The sequence below is a fragment of the Callorhinus ursinus genome, unplaced genomic scaffold (assembly GCF_003265705.2).
Source record: "Callorhinus ursinus isolate GAN/ISIS: 27379988/994484 unplaced genomic scaffold, GSC_fseal_2.0 scaffold24, whole genome shotgun sequence".
NCBI lineage: Eukaryota > Metazoa > Chordata > Mammalia > Carnivora > Otariidae > Callorhinus > Callorhinus ursinus.
Window position 1 is genome coordinate 2,166,888 of NW_027397086.1, and position 21,994 is coordinate 2,188,881.

The 21,994-nt window shown below is 57.1% G+C and overlaps 1 protein-coding gene across 1 annotated transcript in view; it reads right to left on the bottom strand.

Annotated features, from left to right (window-relative positions):
* ASS1 (argininosuccinate synthase 1) overlaps nucleotides 1-21,994 on the bottom strand; it is a 50,211-nt gene that overhangs the window by 22,650 nt on the left and 5,567 nt on the right. Inside the window, exons 3-9 of the mRNA XM_025888684.2 lie at nucleotides 20,484-20,593; nucleotides 18,447-18,515; nucleotides 15,159-15,347; nucleotides 10,624-10,680; nucleotides 8,429-8,503; nucleotides 5,075-5,145; nucleotides 4,488-4,518 (exon numbers count right to left, since the gene is read on the bottom strand). Coding sequence (XP_025744469.1) covers nucleotides 4,488-4,518; nucleotides 5,075-5,145; nucleotides 8,429-8,503; nucleotides 10,624-10,680; nucleotides 15,159-15,347; nucleotides 18,447-18,515; nucleotides 20,484-20,588 — 597 coding nt within the window. The 5' untranslated portion in view covers nucleotides 20,589-20,593. The remainder of the gene's footprint in view (nucleotides 1-4,487; nucleotides 4,519-5,074; nucleotides 5,146-8,428; nucleotides 8,504-10,623; nucleotides 10,681-15,158; nucleotides 15,348-18,446; nucleotides 18,516-20,483; nucleotides 20,594-21,994) is intronic.

The window sequence follows — 21,994 nt, forward strand, 5'->3', positions numbered from 1 at the left end:
CCACCCCCCAGCTGCGCTCGGACCCTGGCCACCCAGGGGAAAAGGGGGGGCCTCTCAGCCTGACTGCTCTGGTCTCTCCTGGGGGCACCTCAGGGCCCAGCTGTTTCCACCTGGGACACCCTGGGACATGCCATTCTTAAATCTTTGCTTTCGAGACCCTGTGGACGTTCACATGGCACTTTCCATCTGCGGCTCCTTTTGGGTTCTCAGCAGCCCTGTTTGGTAAGAAGGTCAAGTGCTGTCACCCTATCTATAGATGAAGAAATACAGGTTGAGGGGGAGGTGCTCCCCCCACTCTCCACCGTGAGTTCTGTGAGGGCCGGGACCCGGCACAGGGTAGGGAACCCCAAGGCCGGCCACAGATATGTGCTGGATTTTACAGGGGTGGAAAATATCCTCTAAGCCAGGAAGTCAAGATCCCCAGCTGTGGGGCCTTGGCCAAGTTGCCTTGCTTCCTTGGGCCTGCTTTCCTCACCTGCAAAATGGGGAAAGGATACCTGCCCTTGACTTTCTTGCACCTTAAGCATATAGATGGTTTTTATGGTTTTTACTGGACACGAACATTACCCAAGAAAATGCCAGGGAAGACGGGTGTGAGCCATAACCTGCTCTGCAGGTGGGGACTACAGCTGGAACGGACTCCTGGTGGTGCCCGCCTCCCAGAAGCCCCCCCCCCCCGCCGCAGAAGGGGTGGCTGGCAGAAGTGCCTTGGATCCCTCACCTGTGGTCACTTTGCTTGTTGGCTCTATGTCCGGGTGACCAGCCATCCTGGTTCCCGCACCCCTAGGCATCCCTCAGCCCTGGGCAAGGGCGATGGTTGGTCCTACTATAGCACTACTCCTGAGCTCAGACAGGGGCCTGTGGTGGACCTGGCACCTCCAGAGTGCTGTGTGACGTGGGACCAGCTGCATCCCTTCATCTGTTTCCATTTGTGGGGTGTGAATAAGGACCTAGAACTGGCCTCAAAGACAGACTCAAACAGGGAGAGGGTCCTTAGGGACCCTACGCCCAAAGCCTCCACGGACCGGATGGAAAACCAAGGCCAGAGAAGTGGCTGGACCAAACCATGTTGCCTGTCCCCAGCAGTGTGGGAGCTCCACTGTGTGGGCCCTCTGGACTCCCTGTTCTGTGCTCTTTCCACCACCTCCTGCTGTTTCCCAGCTGCTTTAGGAACCTACGGGCTGCTCAGCGCAAGGGCTTTGGCCAGAGACAGTCAGCATCATTAACGATGGGGACAGGCTTCGGGTGGTTTCGGAGAAATGCCCGGCTCCCCAGGCCCGACTGGGTCCTGCCAACCACTGTATTCCTTGGGCACAGACAGGCCCGATGACCAACCATCCTTGGCCAAAAGGCAAAGTGAACCAGGGTTTGGGCCTCTGGGTGTCCAACGTGACTCCACAGTCCCTTTCCCCGCCTGCTGGGGTAGGGGGGGCCTTACCGGCCCCCTGTCCAGGATGAACTCAAAGCAGGGTTCCAGTGCTGAGAGTCCCCACTCCCCCACCCACGGCCCCTTCCTCCCACCTCCACCTGCGCTGCCTGACCTTCTCCCGCCGCACTACTGCACGAAGCCCCAAACGGAGGACGAGATGGCTTGCCCTTGGGAGAAGGGACGAGGTGGGCAGACGCACAGGGCGGGCGACCCGCACTCCACGGTGCAAGCCAGAGGCAGCCGGTGTGGTTTCCGACACCCGGACAGCGCCCATTAAATAAAATAACTAAATAGAAATAAAGTGACATTTGCTTTGCATTCCGAGGTGGCTGGGCGCCTGCGTTCTTTTTACTCTCCCTCCTAAAAGCCCAGTTCAAATGACAAATAGTTTGTTGCTGAGTATCAATACCATCTATTTATCCATCCCAGCGGGAGGGCTCACTTCCAATGTCATCTGGGGGGGGGGCGGGGGGGGGGGGAAGGGGGAGAAAAAAAACGGAGGGGCGGGGCAGGGGGGGGGGGGGGGGAGAGGACGAAAAGGAAGCATGAAACAGGGCCGAGAAGGAGAAATTGGAAGCAAATGGCCCATGAACTAAACCATGATGTAGAGGCATGATCGATGCTGCAAATGGTTTATTCATCCATCAGATATGGCGGGCCGGCGACTGAATGAACTCTTTCACTGTGTGCCGTATGAAGTTAAAGCAAGTAAATTTCTATCTTTCTTCGCATTAGCTGCCTCATTGCCCTTCAATCAGCCCTCACGGAGGCAGAAAATGGCTCCACCATCTGCCTTCAGACCCTCCCTTCAGCAGGTCTCGGGGCTTTTTTTGGAGAGGGGGAGGGGGCTCCGGTTCCCTTAAGCCCTGTCTCCCCATCTCCTCCCCAGGGGGCCAGGGCAGCGGGGGGTGGGGGGGTGGGGGTGGGCGCAGGAGCTCTCTGCCTGGAGGGTAGCGCCAGGCCCCTGGCGACTGTCTCCTCATCCCGGGGGATCCAGAGGACGAATGCCCTCCATGCAGCGGAAGCCCCGGGATGCAAGGGAGGATCCTGGAGTTTAGCCTGGGGGAGCCCCCTGACAAAGGAGAGCAGGCCCAGAAAGCCAGACCCTGGGTTCCTCAGCCTCACCCTCCACTTCTCAGTGGGAATGCGGTTTCCTCTCTCTCACACCCAGCCCAGCCTTCCGGGCCAGAGGAGAGGGGTCCTGGGAGGATCTTGGTCCCTTCCTCCCCAAACAATCTTAGCCTGCCCGAGGAGGTAGAGAGGGACCCCTGGCTCCATCCAAGATTGAGGTGTAGGGACAGACCAAGAGCAGAAGGGAGGTGCTGTGGTTTCCCACTGTGTGTATGAGGAATCAGAGGCTCAGAGAGGTTGGGTAACTTGCCCAAGAGTGCACAGCAATAAGTGGCAGCGTCAGGATGCAGACCCCTGTTTCTTATCTCGGGGTGACTGATGCATCAACCTTCCCACCTTGATCGGTGGCAGAATTCTTAAAAAGACACTCTTTAGCACTGACTCATCCATCCACTGCCCTCATGAGCCAGGAGGCCGGAGGGGAAGGACCTGCCCGGGGGTCACAGAGCCATCTGTACCCCCAGCACTGCCCTAGGGGCCGTGCCTCTGCTCCCCTCGTTCTGGTGAGAGTTCTACAGGCTGTTTGGAGGGGGGGGTAGAGGGGACAGGCTGCCCGTGCACAGCTCTGCGTCTGCCAGGCTCAGCCTCCCCCGGCCCCCTTGGTGCTGACTGACTAGCTAATTAGGGGTGGCTGGCCTGAGTGTCGTGGGGTCAGCAGAGCATGAACTGGAAAAACCTGTGGCCACAGCAGCCCCATGGGGCCATTAGCCCCCAGGGGGCAAGGGTTCAGGCTCTCTTGAGTGACACGGTTGGGCCGAGTGGAGTGCGGGTGGGGGTGGGGGTGGGCAGGGAGGAGGAAACCACAGGGGCAGGAGGGCCAGCTCCCCAGAGAGATATGGGGTGCCCTGGGGGTGAGTCACTTCTCTGGGCCTTGGTTTCTCGGTTTCCTTGCCCATAAAATGAGGACGCATACTGCCAGGAGCCAAGGAAAGTAGGCCAAGAAAATGCTAAACGAGGCCTGGTCCCAGAACTGGTGGCTGGTAGTTGTTCTATTATCACCAACACTGACCGGGAGGCCGGGTCCCTCCGGGAGCCGTCCCAGGACCCCCGGGCAGGGCTCCAGCTCTCCCAGCCTCACCAACACCACCAGGGCATCCTCCCCTCCAGCTGGCCTTCTTGGATCCCCCAGGCCCAGCTGCCCAGGCACACTCCCCTCCCCAACAGCACACTTCTTCCCTAACGTCAGACAAGCAGCCCACCCCACCCCCGAAACAGCCCAGCCAGGGAATGGAGACACATTCCCTCAGGGACAAAGAGATTTTTCTCTTCCCAGGATAGATTTCGTCCTGCCGCACCCCCTCACCCCCCATCTCCCACGGTGGCAGGGGGAGATACAAAGGGAAACCCCCCAGGGAGAGAAATCCTAAACTTCAAACAGGGTCGAGGCCCAGCCTGGCCAGTCTTGGAGGCTGGGGACCGGGGATCAGGGCGGCCTGCCTCGGGCGGGTGTGGAGCACAAACCCAGACAAATGGGTCCTGAGGCTCTAATCTGTGCCACCCCCCCCCACCCCACCCCACCTCATTTCAGCAGCAACGGCCTGAGAGCTGGTGGGCACAGGCTGGGCCCTCCCACAAGTGTCTCATCTGCCTAATTGCTTCTTTATTGTCTTACAATCACACACTCTCTCCATGCTGCCCTGAAATATTTCCTTCCCCTATTCATCCCAGCGGCAATTAGAAAAAGAGTGTGGTGGGGGCGGGGGGGGGGGTCTCAAAATGCAGCAGCATGGAGTAGGCAGGCAGAGGGGGGCCCGGTGGGGAGGACCGGGGACGCAGGCAGGGCTCAGCCCCAGGCCCACACCCGGCCCCCGTGAAATTTCAAATTAGGCTACAATCACATCAGACAGCATCGGCTCGGAGTAGCTACCACCAAAGACGGGCAGCCGGTTCACAGGAGACTGGGGGTGGGGGTGGGGGTGGGGATTACCTTGGGGTTCTCCAGGATTCCAGCCTCGTAGCTGCAGGGGGAGAGGGAGGACAGCGGATCAGGTGGGGAGGGGCAGAGAGACACCCTCCCCCCGCAACACAAGTCTGGTCTTCCCTTCTTTCTCTGCCCAAGCAGCTGCTGCCAACCCCGTCTGGAACATTCCGGGCCCACCACAGTTGGCTGTGGGAGCTGCAGGTTGCAAGAAAGAACCTGGGACATTTCCTTCCATCTTCTGGGGCACAGCCCCGGGGCTTCACATCTGGGGGGGACTTCACACATGCTGTTCTCCCTGCTTTAAACACATTCTCCCTCCTGCACCTTGGCCAGTCAGTCCCTCCTCATCCTTGAAGTTTATATCTCAAATGTCACTTCCTATGAGAAGCCCTCCCGGATACCCAGGCAAGGCCAGGCGCCTATTATCTAGCCCCCTGCCCGCTGGGAGCCCTGCAGTGAGCGAGCGGCGGCTGGGTGGGGCGTGGGGGGGGGGACCACCACCAAGGCTACATCTGCCCCACGGAGGCAGGTGCTCCCGGGTGTGGGGCGGGGCAGCGCACAGGTGGGACGCACAGGTGGGACGCCTTGCTTACCTGATGTGCATGAGGTTCTCGTCCATGCTCCACGGGTTCTTGGGAGTGACTGGGATGGGGATCCCGTGTTGCTGTGGGTGAGAAGCGACACGGGGCCGGCGGGAGAGAGCGTGAAGTCGGCCTGAGGGTCAGGCCCAGCTGCCTTGGTTTTTTTTACAAGGCTGTGGACGTCCCCAAACTCTGGTCCTCGTGCAGTCAAGACGGCCCCTGCCCTCTGGTGTCCATCTCCTCCCCACACCCCCGGCTGCCTGGGCAATGAGTGAGGACGCCATTACTGGACATGCCCATGCAGAAACTACAAGATTGTGTGTCTGAGATGTCATGGGGTGGATACTGACCTCGGAGGTTCCTTCCAGAAGATTCTCCAAATCTATACTTCACAGGCCCTGAAGCACTAGAATGTGCTAAGCAGTATGCCAGAGGCTTCCCACTCGCTGACCCCCCTCTGCAACCTTATACACTGGGGGCAGGAAGCGTCCAAACTTCCACTGTAGATCTCAACCAAGGCTTCTGCGCCCACCCGGTACTTAATGCTGCCCCAGGGGAAGGGCTTCTAGCTCCTGGCACCTGTTTATGGTATCCGCCTGGCACGTTCGGGGAGCCACCCCTCTCCCCCTGCCTGGCACAACCACCACGCACATCACTCTGCAACCCTCTGAAGAGCATCGTGGGCACACCCCGTACCCCCCCCCCCGCCCTCTCCTAGTGGTTCTAATTGTGCCTCGTCTCCCAAATGCTTCCGTTGTGGAAGGAGAAAACTCCTCCCAGCTGAGACCCTGGGTCTGAAGGCTGTTGGCGATCACTCTGAAGGCCCACCTCACTCAGCCTTTTGGATTAAGGCCAAGGCTGACCCCTTAGCCACCCCCACGCTGCCCTGGCTTGACACCTGGTTGGAATCCAACACACACATTACATTCTGCTTTCCCCTCCCCTTGCTTATGGAGCACAGAGGCAGCTAAGTGGCCCAGCCAGGCCCCTGTGAGGCAGTGAGACCCGACACTTCGCTTCCCAAGCCCCTTTTAGCACCTTGCCCCCCTTCCCCGTGGTCCTAGAACCTGGCCAGCCCCAGTCCCTGTAGCTCTCACCAGCATCACCCCGTCTCTCCCGATGGGGCTACCCTGATCTGCACTCAGTCCCACTATGGGAGGAGTCCAGCCTCCTCCAGGTTTCCTTTATCACCACCTTAAAATTTCAAAATAAATGAAGATAAAACCCTCCAGCTGTTTTTTGTGTTTTGTTTTTTTTTTAAGTTTTACCCCAGGGAATTGCTTTAAAAGACAGTCCATATCCATTCTAGGATTTGCATACTCTTCATTTTGAACCACATGGGCAAACAGGAACACCTCACTTAGAGGCTGCTCAATGTTGGGGGGCCACTCGCCCCCCCCCAGAGTTGCTGAGCATCAGATGTACATGCTGCCCTTGGGCTCCCTCCAGGTAGAGGGGGCCAGGTGTGAGGACCAGGACCCCCTGCAGGAGCAGGAACCCCACCCCCCCGGCTGGGGGCCGAGAGAGCCGGCAGATGGGTTCCCTGCAGCCTTTGTTTTGGGGGGGGGGTTTGGAAACACTTTTGCCTTCTTTCCCACTGGCCTCCGTGGTCGTGGTGGGAACAAGGAGAGGAGAAACGGAGCGAAGGCTGGAGGACAGGGTGGGCAGCCCCTCCTCAGCAGGGAGAGACACACACATATGCCAAAAATAGCAGTCCCTTGACCAAAGAGATTTTTATCCCCCTGGCCCCCCAAGAAACTCTCACTGCAATTGAGGATAGAAAACAAAACCACCTTCCACAAGTACACAGGCGACCACCCTGCTTTCCAGCCCCCTACCTTGTATGCTGGCCTTTTAAAAGAAATTGATTACGGTGATGATGCTAACGTCGGATGATGACTTGGGGGGAGGGGCGGAAAGTGGAGTGAACGTGTGTTTGTGGGTCTCCTACCGCACCTTTTGGCCTTGACAACTTATGGGTCTTGAAAGCAGGGGGTTTTCAAAGCGCCATTGATTTTCGTCTTGTCTGAATCAGCTGCCTGGCTCTGCATTTTGGACAAAGCCCGGTTGCTGCTCAGTTATTCTGGTCATTTCCTGGGTGCAGAAACACGGCCTCCCTCCTCGAATGTGCTCAGATTCCCCGGAGCTCAATGCAGATACCAGCCGCCCAGGGAGGTTCCGAGGCCTGGGGCCCCCCGGACTCCTTTCCTCCCGGAGCTTTCCTGTTCCAAGGTTACTGGGGATAGAAGCTCCGTGAAGGGACTTCTCCCCCTAAATCTGAGAAGGAAGGCCAACAACACTCCTGAAATTCATCTTTGTTGGGAAAACCAGGAGTTGCTTTTGTTTGGGGCTTAACGGAAATGAAGGGCAAGGCACGGGTCACCCTGGCCTTCTCTTGAACCAGGACCACAGTCGTGAGAATGGAGACGGGGCGCGGGGGTTCCAATTCATTATACTTAAAGATGAAACGTGCTCCATATTCTGTATCGAGGAGACGAAGGGGGGTGGGAAGCCTCGTCAACCTCGGTTCTCTTAATAGCTCTGCTATTTGACAATTTGTTTGGCAACATATGGGCTTGCTCTTGTAAACTCCCCTCTTAATAATAAAACAACAGATGGTACAGGAGATCTTTCCTCCGAGCCCTCCAGGTCTTAATGGGATGCTGGCGGCAGGGGCAGGGCTGTGTCCCTGCCGTGTCCCCTACCACGCGGCACCTTGGCTGCTGGAAGAGCTCACAGCCAGCCCCAGTGACTGCTATTTAAAACCCGAGCAATTTTCTGGTGTGTGCACCGAGTTGCTGCCCCCCGCCCCCCCGCCCCGTCTGATTGATTGAGACTGTTTGTCAAGGGCTGCCATCGAGTCGCTAAAAAGAAAGGTACCCCGGGGAGAGGCTAAGGATCTTGATGCAAAACTTCTAATATGTTTTATTGCAACTTGTACTTCAAAAAGGCTGGCTCGACAAAAGCCTTTGTCTGCCACTGCCCCTCGGAGCGCCTACCTGCTCCTGGCAAAGCACCAGGGACAATGAGCAGCCAGGTAATTGTGGGCCAGAGAGCACCTCCCTCATGCCTCCCACAGAGGTGGCAGGAGAAGGGGAGGCTGACTGGGGACTCTCCGTGGAGATGCCCAGCCCAGGCAGTGACTGCACCTCAGTGGGGCCGGCCCCCTGGGGACAGGTGCCACGGGTGGCGGCGGGGGGGGGGGGGCGGCTGGGGCAGAGATTCGGTCCTCTCCCCTACCGCACCCCTGGAATGGGGATCAGCCCCAGCCTGGTGCTGCTGGTCCAGTTCAGCCCCTCCAGAGGGATATGCCCCCAGGGGGGCAGTAGGCAAGGGCTGGGGACGTTAGGGGAGACTCAGCCATACCTTTGCATACTCCATCAGATCATTGCGGCCCTGGAACCGGTTGTAGAACTCAGGCATCCTCCAGGGGGCGATGACCTGGGCGTGGAGCAAGGAGTCAGATGCTGGAGAGCCCGGATCTTGGCTTCTGCTGGCCCTTCCGCTGCAGAGCCGGCCCCTCTGTTAAGGGGCCCGGGACTCCCACTGCTCACCTGGAGTCTCCTGCTACATCCTCCCCAGAGAGGACACAGTCCACGTTGGGTAGGCAGAGGTGCCCCATTAGGCAGGGGAAGGACAGGGCCTGCTACACGGGGGGTGGCTTTGTAGAGGCCAGGGCTCCATGGCAGAAAGGCCCTGTGTCCCCCGGTTGGGTCCCTGCCCTTCTAGGGTTCAGTCTGAAACTTGAGGGTTCGACCTAGACAGGCCTCGTATTTCTTGCTAGCAGAGGGCTGGCGCACCCACCCCTACCACCTGGTGACTCAGGGAGGGTTCAGACTGCTGCAGATGCCCAGCCGGGCCCTGCTCCGGGACAGTGGGGCCCAGAGACAACAGACAGTCCTCTCAACCCACTTCTCTTGCTTTCCCTCCTCCTGCTCCCCAGAGCTGCTCTGCGTGGGGAAGGGAGGGGAGTCGGAGCCTGACTGGGGGGACTGAGCTCATTTCACAGGGGCTCCATCAGCCTGGAGCTGGAAAGCAGGTCCCCAAGAAGAGCCCCCACCCAGCCCTGGAGCCAGCCGGGCCCCTGCCTCTGTGGGTAAGCTCTCCCGGGGCCCCCGCCTTAGAATGAGCAGCCCCTGGAGCAGGCCTGGCCCTGGGAGCTCCCAGAGACCAGCTGTGGCCCTCACCCCCACTCCCTTGGCTCAGCCTCTGCAGACAAAGATTCAGAAACTGGACACCTGGCCCCCCAAGCTACTGTGGGAACCTAGAAAGGCCCCGTGGCCACCAGCCTGCAGTGGGCCAGCTAGCAGCCACTGGGGGAGGACTTCTTAGCTGCCCAGTGTTTGGGGTCAGATTGGATCATTAGAGCTCATCACCTCCAGGCCACCCCCACCCAGCAAGCAGCTGCTGGCTGGCTAAAGGGACAGAGAAAGATGTTCCACTTAAAAAAAAAAAAGAAAAAGAAAGAAAAAAGGAACTCCCTGAGGGCCCTGTCAGAGCTTAGGAGGAGGTACATCTTCTACAGCCTGAGTCCCAGGTAACCTCTAAGGAGCTCAGACCTAGGCCAGTGCCGTCCAGTCCGGCAGCCAGAGGCCACCTATGACCCCCAAGGCCTGAGATGTGGCCAGTGCCAACTGAGACGGGCTACCAAGCAAAGCACACACGGATCTCGAAGACTTCATACAAAGGATGCAACACATCTGATGAGGAAGGTTTTCGCATCCCTGACAGGTTGAATGATACCATTTGGGTACACAGGGTTCCATAAAATATATATTAAAATAATGTCACCTGTTGCTTTTTATCTCGTTTGTTTAACAGGGCCACGAGAAAAATCTAAATCACCCATAGGGCTCACATTGGTTACACACTACAGCCCTGTATGCCTGGAGCCTGGCCCAGGGCCTGCACTGAATGGGCACCTGGTGCATACTGAAAAAAGGAAGGAAGGAAGGAGTGGATGGACAGACAGAGGGACACAAGCCCAGGGCCAAGGTGAGGCTGCAGGGGGCAGGGGTGGCTGTGGCCGGCTGGACAGTCGTGATGTGTGCTCTCCTGCCTGGGTGACAGGCCACAGGCAGGGGTGGCTGATTCCCCCAGATCCTGGTGATTCCTATCCCAGGAAAGGGCTCCAGGATGCTGGGGGTCAGGCAGCCAGAGCAGAGCCAGGGCCTTAGTGGGGTGGCCCCAACCAGTGTTGGGTGAGCTACGAGCACCCCAGAAACAGGGCAGCAATGTCCAGCCTGCACCCAAGAAGCCAGACCTGGGAACGCCGAGGACAGTGGCCAGAGGGTGGCCACGTCTTTCTGTCCCATGCCCCTGTCTACACAGGCCCCTGGGCAGCACCTCTGGGAAGGGCTAATGATCAGAGACAGTGCTGTGCTCCTGCATCTGGCACGAGCCCACGGTCTCTCCATGAGCAAGAGGGGCACCACCCACCAGGAGACTCAGGTGCACTCTGTCCCTGTCCAGGGAAACTCCTAGAACTCCATACCCTGCCCTCCCCCCACCCAGGGACCTTAGCCCCCAGCACCCACCCCGAGGGGAAGGCAGCATCTTACCTTAATCTGAGGGGCCAGTGAGTAGCAGGTGAGCTCAAACCGGACCTGGTCATTTCCCTGAAACACGGAACAGGGGGTGGTCAGGAGCCGTAGAACAGCTCCTGTCGCTGTGCGACAGGATGCTCGTGTGCCCGGCAGTGAACGCCACGACTTCTGTGCACGCCGTGCTGTGCGACGTATGCGAGGGGGCGCGTGGGGGGGCGTAGGCTGTGCACCTGTATGGGTGCGCATGCAGCAGGATGGGGACACACACGTTTGGGGACATGGCAGGGCACGCACCCATCTCATCACGTATGTGCACACTTCGGGGGGCGCGTACGCGTGTGCGAGGCTGGGGGTCTGGCCCGGCCGAGATCCCGGTCCTTCTCTAGGCAGCCCCCAGCTGCCCACACCTCAGCCTCTGCCTCCAGTTTTCCTCCCCGTCTGGCCTCATCTGCCCCAATCCAGGGATCGAGTCTGGGGCTCGGGCTCCATGGTGCTTGGACTCCTCCTATCCATAAAATTGGGAAGCCTGTCGCCTCAGTGAGCCTCAGTTTCCCCATCTACAATCACCACTTGGCAGGGAACGGGTGAACCACTGAGGGCCCTTTGCTCCTCGGCTCCGCTCTGTACAGACGGGAAACCGAGGTGCCAACAGAAGGGACTAGTCAAGGGCCCCCGGCCCCCACCAGCCCGCGAGGGCTGCCCAGCCTCTCTGCGCCCGCGTCCTCTGCTGTGCAACGGAGACTCGTCTGACCCCCTGGCGCGCTGACGACACGGAGGGAGCGGGGGCCGCAGACCCGGTGGCTGCCAGGGACCCGCCCGCTTCCCATCAGCTCGGCCCCCGGAGGGGGGACTTAAGCTGTGGAAATAACAGAGGGACCTTCCGCCTACTGTGAAAACTGCACGGGCCCAGCGAGGCGGCGGCGGGAATGACATGTTATTTTCCAGAGTCTCGTCAGGCAGCGCGGAAATGCAGGTCTCGGCCCCTCTGGGCGGCGGAGCCAGGAGCCCAGGGGCTGAGGCTGCCCCCCTTCCCGTGCCTCTTGGGGCCGTGAGCTGCGCCAAACCCGCCACCCCACTCGCCCGCCGACCCAGTCCTGTCGTGAGCACCCACTGTGCGCTCACGGTCACAGGGGAGAGCCACCTGGGGCCAGTGGGGTATTTCCCCCTGTTTCGCTGACGACGAGAGCGAGGCTCAGAGAAGTGATGTGGCTTGCCCGGGGTCACACAGCCAACAGATATTTCTGTCCTAAGAGCTCATACTCAGGTGACTGGTCTGAGCCCCAGACTTAAACTCATTGAAGCCTTACAGCTGACAGCAGCCCCCAGAAGCAGGTCCTATTATTATCCTCACCTTACAGGCGGGGAAACTGAGGCACAGCCGGTAACAGGTGCCCAAGGACCCTGTGGCCAGCCCACTTCCCGGAGCAGCTACAATAAATGGTAGATCCATTTTAGATTTGTAAAGCGCATGGTATTGCCTATCCTGGTGATTTTTCCCCATGGCTTCATGTTCCCCTACAGGCCTGCTGGGCTGGTGTCTGCCCATTCAGACCCACATGGGGACACCCATCTGTTCCAGAGTCAGAGACCCTCCCAGAAGCCAAACGGCCTCCCTTGGTTCAAACTCTGTCCCAGATTAAGAGCCACGGTGGGTCCAGTCCTTCCGCCCCCTGACCCCAGGACCCTCTGCAACCAGGGCAGCTCCCAGAGCAGGAGCGGGGGGGGAGCTATCCTCCACATCATGTGTGTCCACGTGCTGATCCAAGTGCAGGTGTGTGTAAGTGTGGGTGCAGTGCCCACGGGGACTGGAGGGGCTGGGGTGGGGGGTGGTCTGCCCATCTGTTCCTGGGCTAGCCATACAGATGGCGCCATTTACAAAACTGCTCCCCATACCCCTGCCCGAGTCTGGCTCATATTTCCAGGCCCTTCTTCCAAAACTGGGGGGAGGAGGCCCTGGAAGGGCCACCCCAGCTTCTGCACAGCTCTCTGGCAGGGAGGAAACAGGGCAAGGCATGGAGGGTGGACCCCAGCTTGAGCTCTGTAGCAGGTGGGGCCCAGCTGGGCCCTAGGAGGGATGCTGCCTCCCACCTTCCAGGCCTTTGCAAGGGCTGTTCCCGCGGCCTAGGGTGCTCTTCCCCTTTGGTGTCACTGGCTAACTCTTGTCCCCTCCCCCGTGGTCCACCCCCTGCTGGGTCAGGGCTCCTAAGTCCCTGGGTGCCTCCCCTAGCCCATCCTGTACCAGCGAGCCCACACATGGAGGACGGCCAGTGCTGGATAAATATGCAGGGAGTGAATGAATGAACACACGCATGAATGCGACCTCTGGGAGGCTGGAACGAGGGCCCCTGGGCCCTGGTTGCCCCCATCGGTGACTCAGGAGCCAGTAGCTGGGAGAGCCCAGGGGCTGAGTTTCCACATGGCCACAGCCTCAGGACTGGCCATGCTGGAATCTTATCATCAGTGGGGGGAGCCCCTGCAGTCTGCTAATGGCCCAGCTTTCTCTGCACTGTGACCCCCTTGCAGAAAACCGCGAAGTGGTTCTCCAGTATCTCTCTGGGCTTGCCAGCCCGACCCCACTGACCCGGGTTCTTCCAGCTGGGACCACAAGCCTCCCGCCCTTGCTCCAGAAGCCCATCTCCTGAAATGTAAAGTCACGGACGCCCGCCTCCAGCCCACGAGGCCACAAGCCCCCGGGCCCTCTCCCCCCCCCCCTTCCTGCCTCACACAGCATTTCTCGGGACCCTGCCCCAGGCCTGCCTGGTTCTCCCTATTCACACCCCTCAGTTCTAGGAAATTGTCTTCAGAGACGTTGGGGGGCTTCCCCAGGTTCTGCAAATAGGGGAAACTAAGGCACGGGACTACGCCTTGCCCATCAACCCCAGAAGAGATGGAGATCCAGGGTGGCACTGTACCCCTCCCCTCCCATGGCCTTCCAACCTCTAGTCTTGGAGGCCACAGAACCTCCAGAGAAGGTGTTCTTTTCAGAACCCCAGTCCTGTGGACGCTGGTAGGGACCAGAGGACCCTGGGGGGTGGTGGCCTTTCCAGATGCTTTTCTTGAGGGTGAGCAACCCAAGGCCTCAAATCCAAGCCTCTGGTGCCCTCTCGTGGCCAAATGGAGCAGTGCACACAACTGCTGGTGGCTACTCTCAGTTTCAGTGGGGTTAGTGTGGGGGGGGGGGGGCTGTCTCCCCAGACCCTTGAATCTCCCAAGCCAGGGCCAGACCCACCACATGCACGCGTTCACTTCATCAGCCCTGAATGCCACCCATCCTCAGTCCTGGGCCTACCACTGGAAGGACCCTCTCGGGGCAGGAGCCCTTCCAGAATCCTGACCTGGCCTCAGCTTGAACATCTCCTGGAACAGGGAGCTCCCTGCTCAGCCCGTTTCAATACGGGCAGATAAGATGGCTGGGAAGCTTCTTTATTCTGCCCTCACATTTGTTCTCATTGACCTTCTGCCCATAGGAACCCCCCATATCGGTCTGATCATCAGATGAATAGGGTGCTCCCCTCCGGTCTCAAGTGAATCATTCCCTGCACGCCAGGCCCCTGCCGAGAATTTATGCAATTATCCTCCTCATTGCTCCCAAACTGCACCACCCACTCAGGGGCCGGAAGTCGGGAGTGTATCACGGGTTGAGTTGTGTCCCCCACAGAAGAGAAGTTGAAGCCCCAGCTCCCAGTACCTGAGAATGTGGCCTTATTTGGAAAGAGGGTCTTTACAGAGGTAATGGAGTTGGGTTGAGGTCACTAGGGTGGGCGCTAATCCCCATATGACTGGTGTTCTAATAAAAGGGAGGAATTTGGACACAGAACCAGAGGGCAGAGGAGGGGACAATACAGAGGGCGAAGACAGCCATGTGCTTGTGGAACACCAGAGTGTCGAATCTACAAGGGCATAGCCGTCCCTACAGAAGCCCGGAGAGGCCCGGAGTGACGCCTTCCTAGCCCCTTCAGAGGGTGCGCGGCCCTGCCCACACCTGGGCCCCAGAACTGTGAGACAACCCATTTCCCTGGCTGGAGCCGCCCCCTGTGTGGTGCTGGGGTGTGGCAGACCTGGCACATTAAGACAGGGCTCCCCCTGCCCCCCTCCCCTGTTTTTGCAAATGAAGACTACAAGGCTGGGGGAGGGGAAGGGCCTCCCCAAGGGCCACACAGCTGGGATCAGCCCCTCTTTGCTAACTCGGGGTTTCCGACCCTTTCCGCTACATCGCATGGTAACCTGTGCTCTGTGACCTGGGCCGGTGGCGGATGTCCCTGAGCCTCCATGTCAAGTCTGCCAAACCGCTCCCACTGGAGGCAGAACCCGCCCACGGAACCCACAGCACACAGCCGTTACCACTCCCAGATTCCCGCTCCTACGGGTCTTATTCCTCCTACTCAGACCAGACCGGCAGTGGCCACTGCACGCCTGACTCTCCAGGGGGCAAAGCGTGCAACTGCTCAAGGGCTGTGGGCTGCCCTGGCTGCCTGAGCCCCCTTGGCAGTTTCCCCTGCCCCCTCCTCCCCTGCCCTGCCCTCCCCAGCACCATCCATCTGTCGCCTCACCTTTCCCGTGGCGCCGTGAGACACATACTTGGCTCCCTCCCGCTGGGCAATCTCCACTTGTTTGCGGGCGATGCAGGGCCTGGCCAGAGAGGTGCCCAGAAGGTAGCGGTCCTCATACAGCGCGCTGGACTGGATGGCGGGCCAGATGAACTCCTCCACAAACTCCTTGCTGACGTCCTCAATGAACACCTACAGGGAGAGGAGGCCGTGGGAGGGAGGCTTGGCAAGGACGGGGCCCAGCCAGAGGACAGAGCCCCAGGGGCCTCTGATGGCCTGCATCTACAGCAGACACTACTAATGGATCCTGTAGTAGACATCTTCAATCAGTCCTAGCATACAGTACCATTACTCCCCTCCTGCACTCATGGCAGACATGGCTAATCAATCCTGATCTCCATCTAGCTGAAACTGGATGTGGTTCTTAAGTCCCTCCCAGCACAGCATTCTGGGCCCGAGAGGAAACTTAGCACCTAAGATCTAGAGCAGTTGATAGTAGATGGTAATCCACAAAGCTCTCAACCGGGGATGATTCTGTCCCCCAAGGGCAGTGGCAGTATCTCCAATGGTGGGTTGGGGGAGAGGGATTCTGGTCTCTCATGGGTAAAGGCCAGGGATGCTGCTAAACATCCCACGTTGCTCAGGACAGCCAGCCACATGCCAATAGTGCCAAAATTGAGAAGCCCTGATCTAGAGGAATGGTTCTCAAAATGTAGACCTCTGGACATCCTCAAGACCCCTTCAGGGAGACTGAGCGAAACGATTTTTTATAGTGACCCTAAGGTGTTATTTGCCTTTTTCACCAGGTTGACATTCACACCGAATTTGCAAAAGCAATGATGGGTACAGGGGCTGGCAGCTCAGCACAAATCAGGGCAGAGACGGCCGCTGTGTTCCTAATGTCTCCCTTCTACAGTGACAGTTTCACCCCAGAAGAAGCTGTCTTGAAGCCAGAAAAATAACGACTTTGTTGCATCTCGAGCACAGAAGGTGAAATACACACGAAACACTTCTGTTGCATTCCAAAGCTAGTTACAAGCTGAACTAGCCACTTTTTTCATAGAACATCGTTTTTACTTGAAAGAATGACTGGCAAATTATGGTCTTTCAGACCCGAGCGTTTGGACAACAGTTTCACAAAAATGAAGTGACCTTGTCACTTCAGGGAAGACTGAGTACTTGCTGCCAATGATAAAATTCGGGCTTTCCAGTTAAAATCGGAATTATGGACAACTGGCATCTGTCAGCTTCCTAGTATTTCTGTGAGTAGTGGCGAGCCTGAGAAATGTGATATTCTGATATTTTATAATGAAACATAGCAACATTTGGGAGATCTGCATAACTCAATGAAACAATAGCTTTCAAAAGACCAACGCATGATGTCACATAATCTTACATGGTGAAAAACTCCACCCAAAGTGCAAGATGGACCAGAGGATTTTAATGCATGAAAAATTCATTGTACAGTTTCAGTTTCCCCACTGCACTAATAAAGAAACTACCCCTTGTTGACTTTTGATGCAGTATCCAAGAATATCCCCCAACTCTCTGAAAAGGCTGTTAAAATATTCCTCACTTGGAGCGCCTGGGTGGCTCAGTCGGTTGAGTGTCTGACTTTTGGTTTCGACTCAGGTCATGATCTCAGGGTCCTGGGATCAAGCTCCATGTTGGGCTCTGAGCTCAGTGAGGAGTCTGCTTGAGATTCTCTCTCTTCCTCTCCCTCTTCCCCTCTCCCCCACTCACGCACCCGTGCTCTCTCTCTCTCTCTCTCAAATAAATCTTAAAAAAAATATTCCTCTCTCTTCCAGTGTTACATTCATGAGGCCATATTTTTTCCAAATGCACACCAAAACAACACATCACAAAATGGAGACAGCTACAGGAATCCATCTGTCTTCTGTTAAACCAGACATTAAGAGATTTATAAAAATATAACACAATGCTACTTTTACCAAAAATTCTTGTTTTGGAAATAGTTACTTTTCTGAGGTAAAAATGTCAACATTTTATGTTAACATATAATGTGTTTAATATTATTCTTTTAATTCTAATAATATTCTTCTTTTAAAATGGGTTAATATTTTAAAATTTCAGCTTTTATTTATACTATGATGGTATCAATAGACGTGATCCACAAAACTCTATGGGGCACTCAGTAATTTTCAAAAGTGTAACAGGGGTCACGGGATTCTTTGTATTATTTTTGCAACTCCCCGTGAGCCCATAATTATTTTAAAATAAAATTTAAAAATTTTTAAAAAATGAAGCAAAGAATGAAAGAAAAGGAAAATTAAAAGAAAAGCAATGGGGACTATACCCTGATGGTATGGGCGAGAAATTTCAATTCCAAACAAACACATAAAAGTATACGGGAGCCTGAGAGCACAAGGTTAAGAATCTGATCTAGGGTAATGAACTAAGGCCAAATCTTTACGCGAAAGCCCAACTCATGTGAAAGCCCAACTCATTTTCAACACTCAAATGTTCTTACTGAACTTTCTGGGCTCCTGCTCAGACAACTCCTCTCCTCTCTGAGACTCAGCGGACTCCTGACCAAGGAGGGATATCCAGTGTGAGGTGCATGGCCAGTGAAGGGATGTGGGACTCATTCATTCATTCGTTTTAAGGTACTACTATGTGCCAGGCTCCTTTTTAGGTTCTGAGAACCCCACAGAAGTGCCCTGCAGAGGGGACCAGTTCTGAGCAAGCAGGTGAGCTGGTGACCTTTCACAACATCCCTGTTACGTCCCCCTGCCCATCTGCCCAAGTGAAAGGGCGAGGGTGCCAGGGACGTCCCCATGGGAGCAGCTCAGACTTTATACTGTGAGCCTGTGTGAGAAGGGACCACGTTGGCTCTGTTCACCATCTGGGCTCTGCACCCAGCAGAGGGCCTGCCCGCCACATGATTAGATGCTCAGTCGATGCACTGAATCCAACTGGAACTTTCTGATTCTGCTGAATGGATGGAAGGATGGACAGAGATAAAAGAGGAATGGGCACGGCATCCACCTGGATGAAGGATGGATGAGTGGATGGATGGATGTGGAAGAGGAAGATGGTGAGCAGGTGGGATGAGGAGGTGGTGGGGCAGGGAAGAGTGGCTGGGGAAGGCAGGGAGACCATGGTGTCCCCATGCCTGGAAACAGAAGGAATCGATCTCACACTCTCGGAAGCAAGAGGACCAACTGGAAGGGATGTAGACGACAAAGAACTCCGGGACAGCAACGCCCACTGCTGCCCCCACATGTCAGAACCCCACTCCCAGCCCCAAACCCTGCCTCCACTTGGTACCTTTTTGGCCCCGAGCTTCAGTGCCTTCTTCCTGGCTTCCTCAAAGTCTTCCTTCTGGCCGATGTTGGCCTGAGAAGCAGAAGCAGAGAGGCCTCATCAGCCCAGCAGCATAAAGGAGAGTGGGGGAAGAATTTCAGCCCCCCTGGGCAAGAGCTGTCTACAGCACCCCTCAAACAGAGGTGCTTTCCATTTGAGGGGCCAAGGTCACAGTTAGGAAGAGAAAGGCACAAAGCAGCGTCCGGAGAAGCTGGACTGCTTCCAGGAGCTGACACTTGGCCCTGCCTGGGTGTGCTGGGAAGCAGTTCCTATGGGTCGGACCACTAGATGGGCCTGGCCCTGTTCACCGGGCTGCTGGGACCCGGCATTTGCTGTCATTGCCTTGAAGGTCTCGGGCTTCCCTTAAACCCATCTACCTCTTCCTGAAAACTCCCCCAAAGCCAGTACTGAGGTCGCTGTGTCAGAAAGTGCACAACCCCCTGGGGATTTCTGCAGCTGAGCACAGAGACTTGACCATCCCAAGGCATCTATCTGGGCGGGCAGGAGGCCATCCCTGCTGTTGGAGTCCGACTTCTCTGACAGCCCCCTCTGCAGACACCAGCGTGTTTTCTGCTGGCCGCACTCTGGCCTGCTGCCCAGATTTCGACCCTGCGTTTTGCTCACCAGATTCTGGAATCTTCCCAGAGCCCAGCTGCAGGTTTTTTCTGAGGTCACTCAGTTTTTAAATCTGCATAGTGGTAGCCAGGCTTCTGGACTGCCCCATTATGCTGCCATCGGCAGGACCAACACCCACCCTGGGTTCCTCGCATGCTCCCGAAGCTGTGACTCTCACCTGCCAGGGGGCTGTGAGCGAGGTGCTTCCCTTCCCTGGGCCTCATTCTCCTCTACCTGAGGGATAACACACACCCTGGGGTCCTCGCATGCACCCAAAGCTGTGACTCTCACCTGCCAGGGGGACTGGGCACTATGAGGTGATATTGACTTTAACTGCAAACCAATCAATCCTGGCGACAGCTGAACTTTGGTCTCTGCAGAGCAGCATCCTTACTTCCTCTGGGCCCTCTTGCCATAGGAAGGGAGGGGAATAAATCATGTCTCCTGCTCATTGTAGGGACAAGCCCAGGATCCAAGCCCAGATGATCAGAACCCTTCATGACACAGCCATAGTAACCAATGTGTGGCAGGCAGTGGCTCGGGCAATGAGAGTGCCCCTGGGCCCTCCCATCAGAGCCTCTGCAGGAAGCCCTCCTTTCTCTGGGAGAGCCAGGCTACAATGACATGAGCCTTGCCTGCCCTGTGGAGAGGCCAAGAATGAAGCCAAATAGAGGCAGAGGCAGATCTGGATATGCACCTGGATCCAGCCTTGCCTGAAGCTGTCAAAGCCCAGATTTCTCAGTTACACAAGCCAAGAACTCTCTTGTTTTTTGGTTTGTTTTGCTTGAATTGGTATAGGTTAGATTTTTTTAGAATTTGCACTCAAAAGAGTCCTGAATACATGGAGAAGGATTCAGAAGTGACGTCCAGTTCATTAGAAGTGGAGCCGGCTTGATCAGGGATGCCTGCTGGACCCAGCATGGAGGAGTGGCATCACACATAACCTACCCTGGAACTAGATGGCCTCCAGCAGCTCTGCTAGCTCAGCCGCTGCAGGATTCTATAATCTTTGCAGAATTACTGGGGGCTGACAAGGGACTTCTGGAAATGGGAAGAGTATGTGCCTGCCATGGCCTTCAGCAGGCCCATGGTCCCTTGCAGGCAGTCTGGCCGAGTCGCACCGCCAAGCTCATTTCTGGCGTTCCTCCCCACCCCCTCGGGCGCCCACAGACAGCTGGCCTCCTCTGTGCTCTGGGGACATCCCAGACCTGGGGTACACCATGGATGTTCATCTTACAGATGAGGAAAGGGAGGCGGAATGACAAGTACGTGCCTACAGTTCAGGGCAGGCTTAGGGAGGGGATGCTGGGTCCAGGCGAGTGACAGTGAGCACATGGCCAGCAGGACAAACAGGTAGAAAGATAGACACACTGAGCACCTCCTCACCAGGTAGGCAATGACGTCATAGCCTTGTTCCTTCAGCCACACGAGAATGCAGGAGGTGTCCAGGCCGCCACTGTAGGCCAGAACCACGGAGCCTTTGCTGGACATCTTATCTGGGGTGGCGGGGGGAGGTGAGGAAGGACAGTGACACAGAGTCAGCCCATCCCAACCCGCCAGCCCCTGTAAACAGCCCCCACCTTGGCCTTGGGCAGCCTCATCCCCTGGACAAGCTGCCGCTGGGGGGGCGGGAACAAGACGTTCACCTGTCATTAAGGCCAGCCAAGGAGCTGGTCCTTCCCGCAGCCTCACTCTCTCCACCCCCACCCCTGGGGAACCGACTCCACCACTGCACGCACACACCCCACACATGCAGGGTCCTGGGAATACTGACAGTAGCTTGGGTCTGACGGGGTGGCGGGGGGACACCCCGGGGGGGTGGAAAGCATGTCTTGGAGCCAATCCCCCACCAGCTAGAGAAAGCACATGAGGCTCAGCTGTTAGGATGAGGCCAGGATGCTCGGGAGACATGGGTGGGGCCCTTGGAGTGTGCCAGGCACGGTCCTGGAGGCCTCGTGTAGCTCGCCCTGCACCCCAACCATGACCCCGTGAAGTAGCTGCTGTCGTGCCCCCTGGGGAGACAGAGACTGGGGCTCAGACGGATGAGCAGCCTGCTCAAGGCCACAGAGCACATGCCAGGGCTCTTCCCAGCACGCAGTGCTGCCTCCCAGCTGTAGGCAGAATAGGATGCTGGGGTGCAGAGCTCCTGCCTCCATGTACCTCTCCCACTGGGGGCCCCAGCAAACCCTCCCACACTGGGATTTTAGACTCTTTTCAAATGCAAGCACCTCTGGGGGAGGAAACAAGAGACCCGGGGCACCTCAGTGACCAACGGTTCTGGGGCGCAGATGCAGACACTGAGTCCCAGAGAAGGAAGGAACAGGCAGAGGGAGGTCCTTCCTGGAGGTACAGATCATAGATCTGACCCTCTGCAGCAGGGACAGGTGTGCCCCACCCTATCTGTCTCCTCAGCTACACGGAGGCACCAGGGCCTCCTGTCTTCTTGCGTTTGCAGCCACTGTTCCTTCTTCCAGAAGGCTCTCCCTGAACCCTCGGGCTGTGTTGGGGCTCACCCTGCCTCCCCCAGCACTCTCCCCGTGGCCCTGAGTCTCAATGCCATTATCATGCCCCCTTTGCTAAAGAGGAAAGCGAGGGTCGCAGAGGTGGAGTCATGTGCTTGAGGTCAGATGGTCAGCAGGCAGCGGGACCAGATGTGGAACGAGGCCATCGGGTCCCAGCGTCCCTGGACATGGCCCCAGCATCCTGCATTTACAGGGAGGACACCTGTGTCTGGTGAGAGTGTTTACACCAGAGTCTGACCAAGGTCAGTGTCCTTATTAGATACTCTTGAGAAAAGCCGTGGACACCCCTCCACAGACCCACAGACCCATGGAGGCCAGAAGGGGCACCCCACCATGACCACCTGTGTACTGAAAACCTCCCCCGTGCCTGGAGGT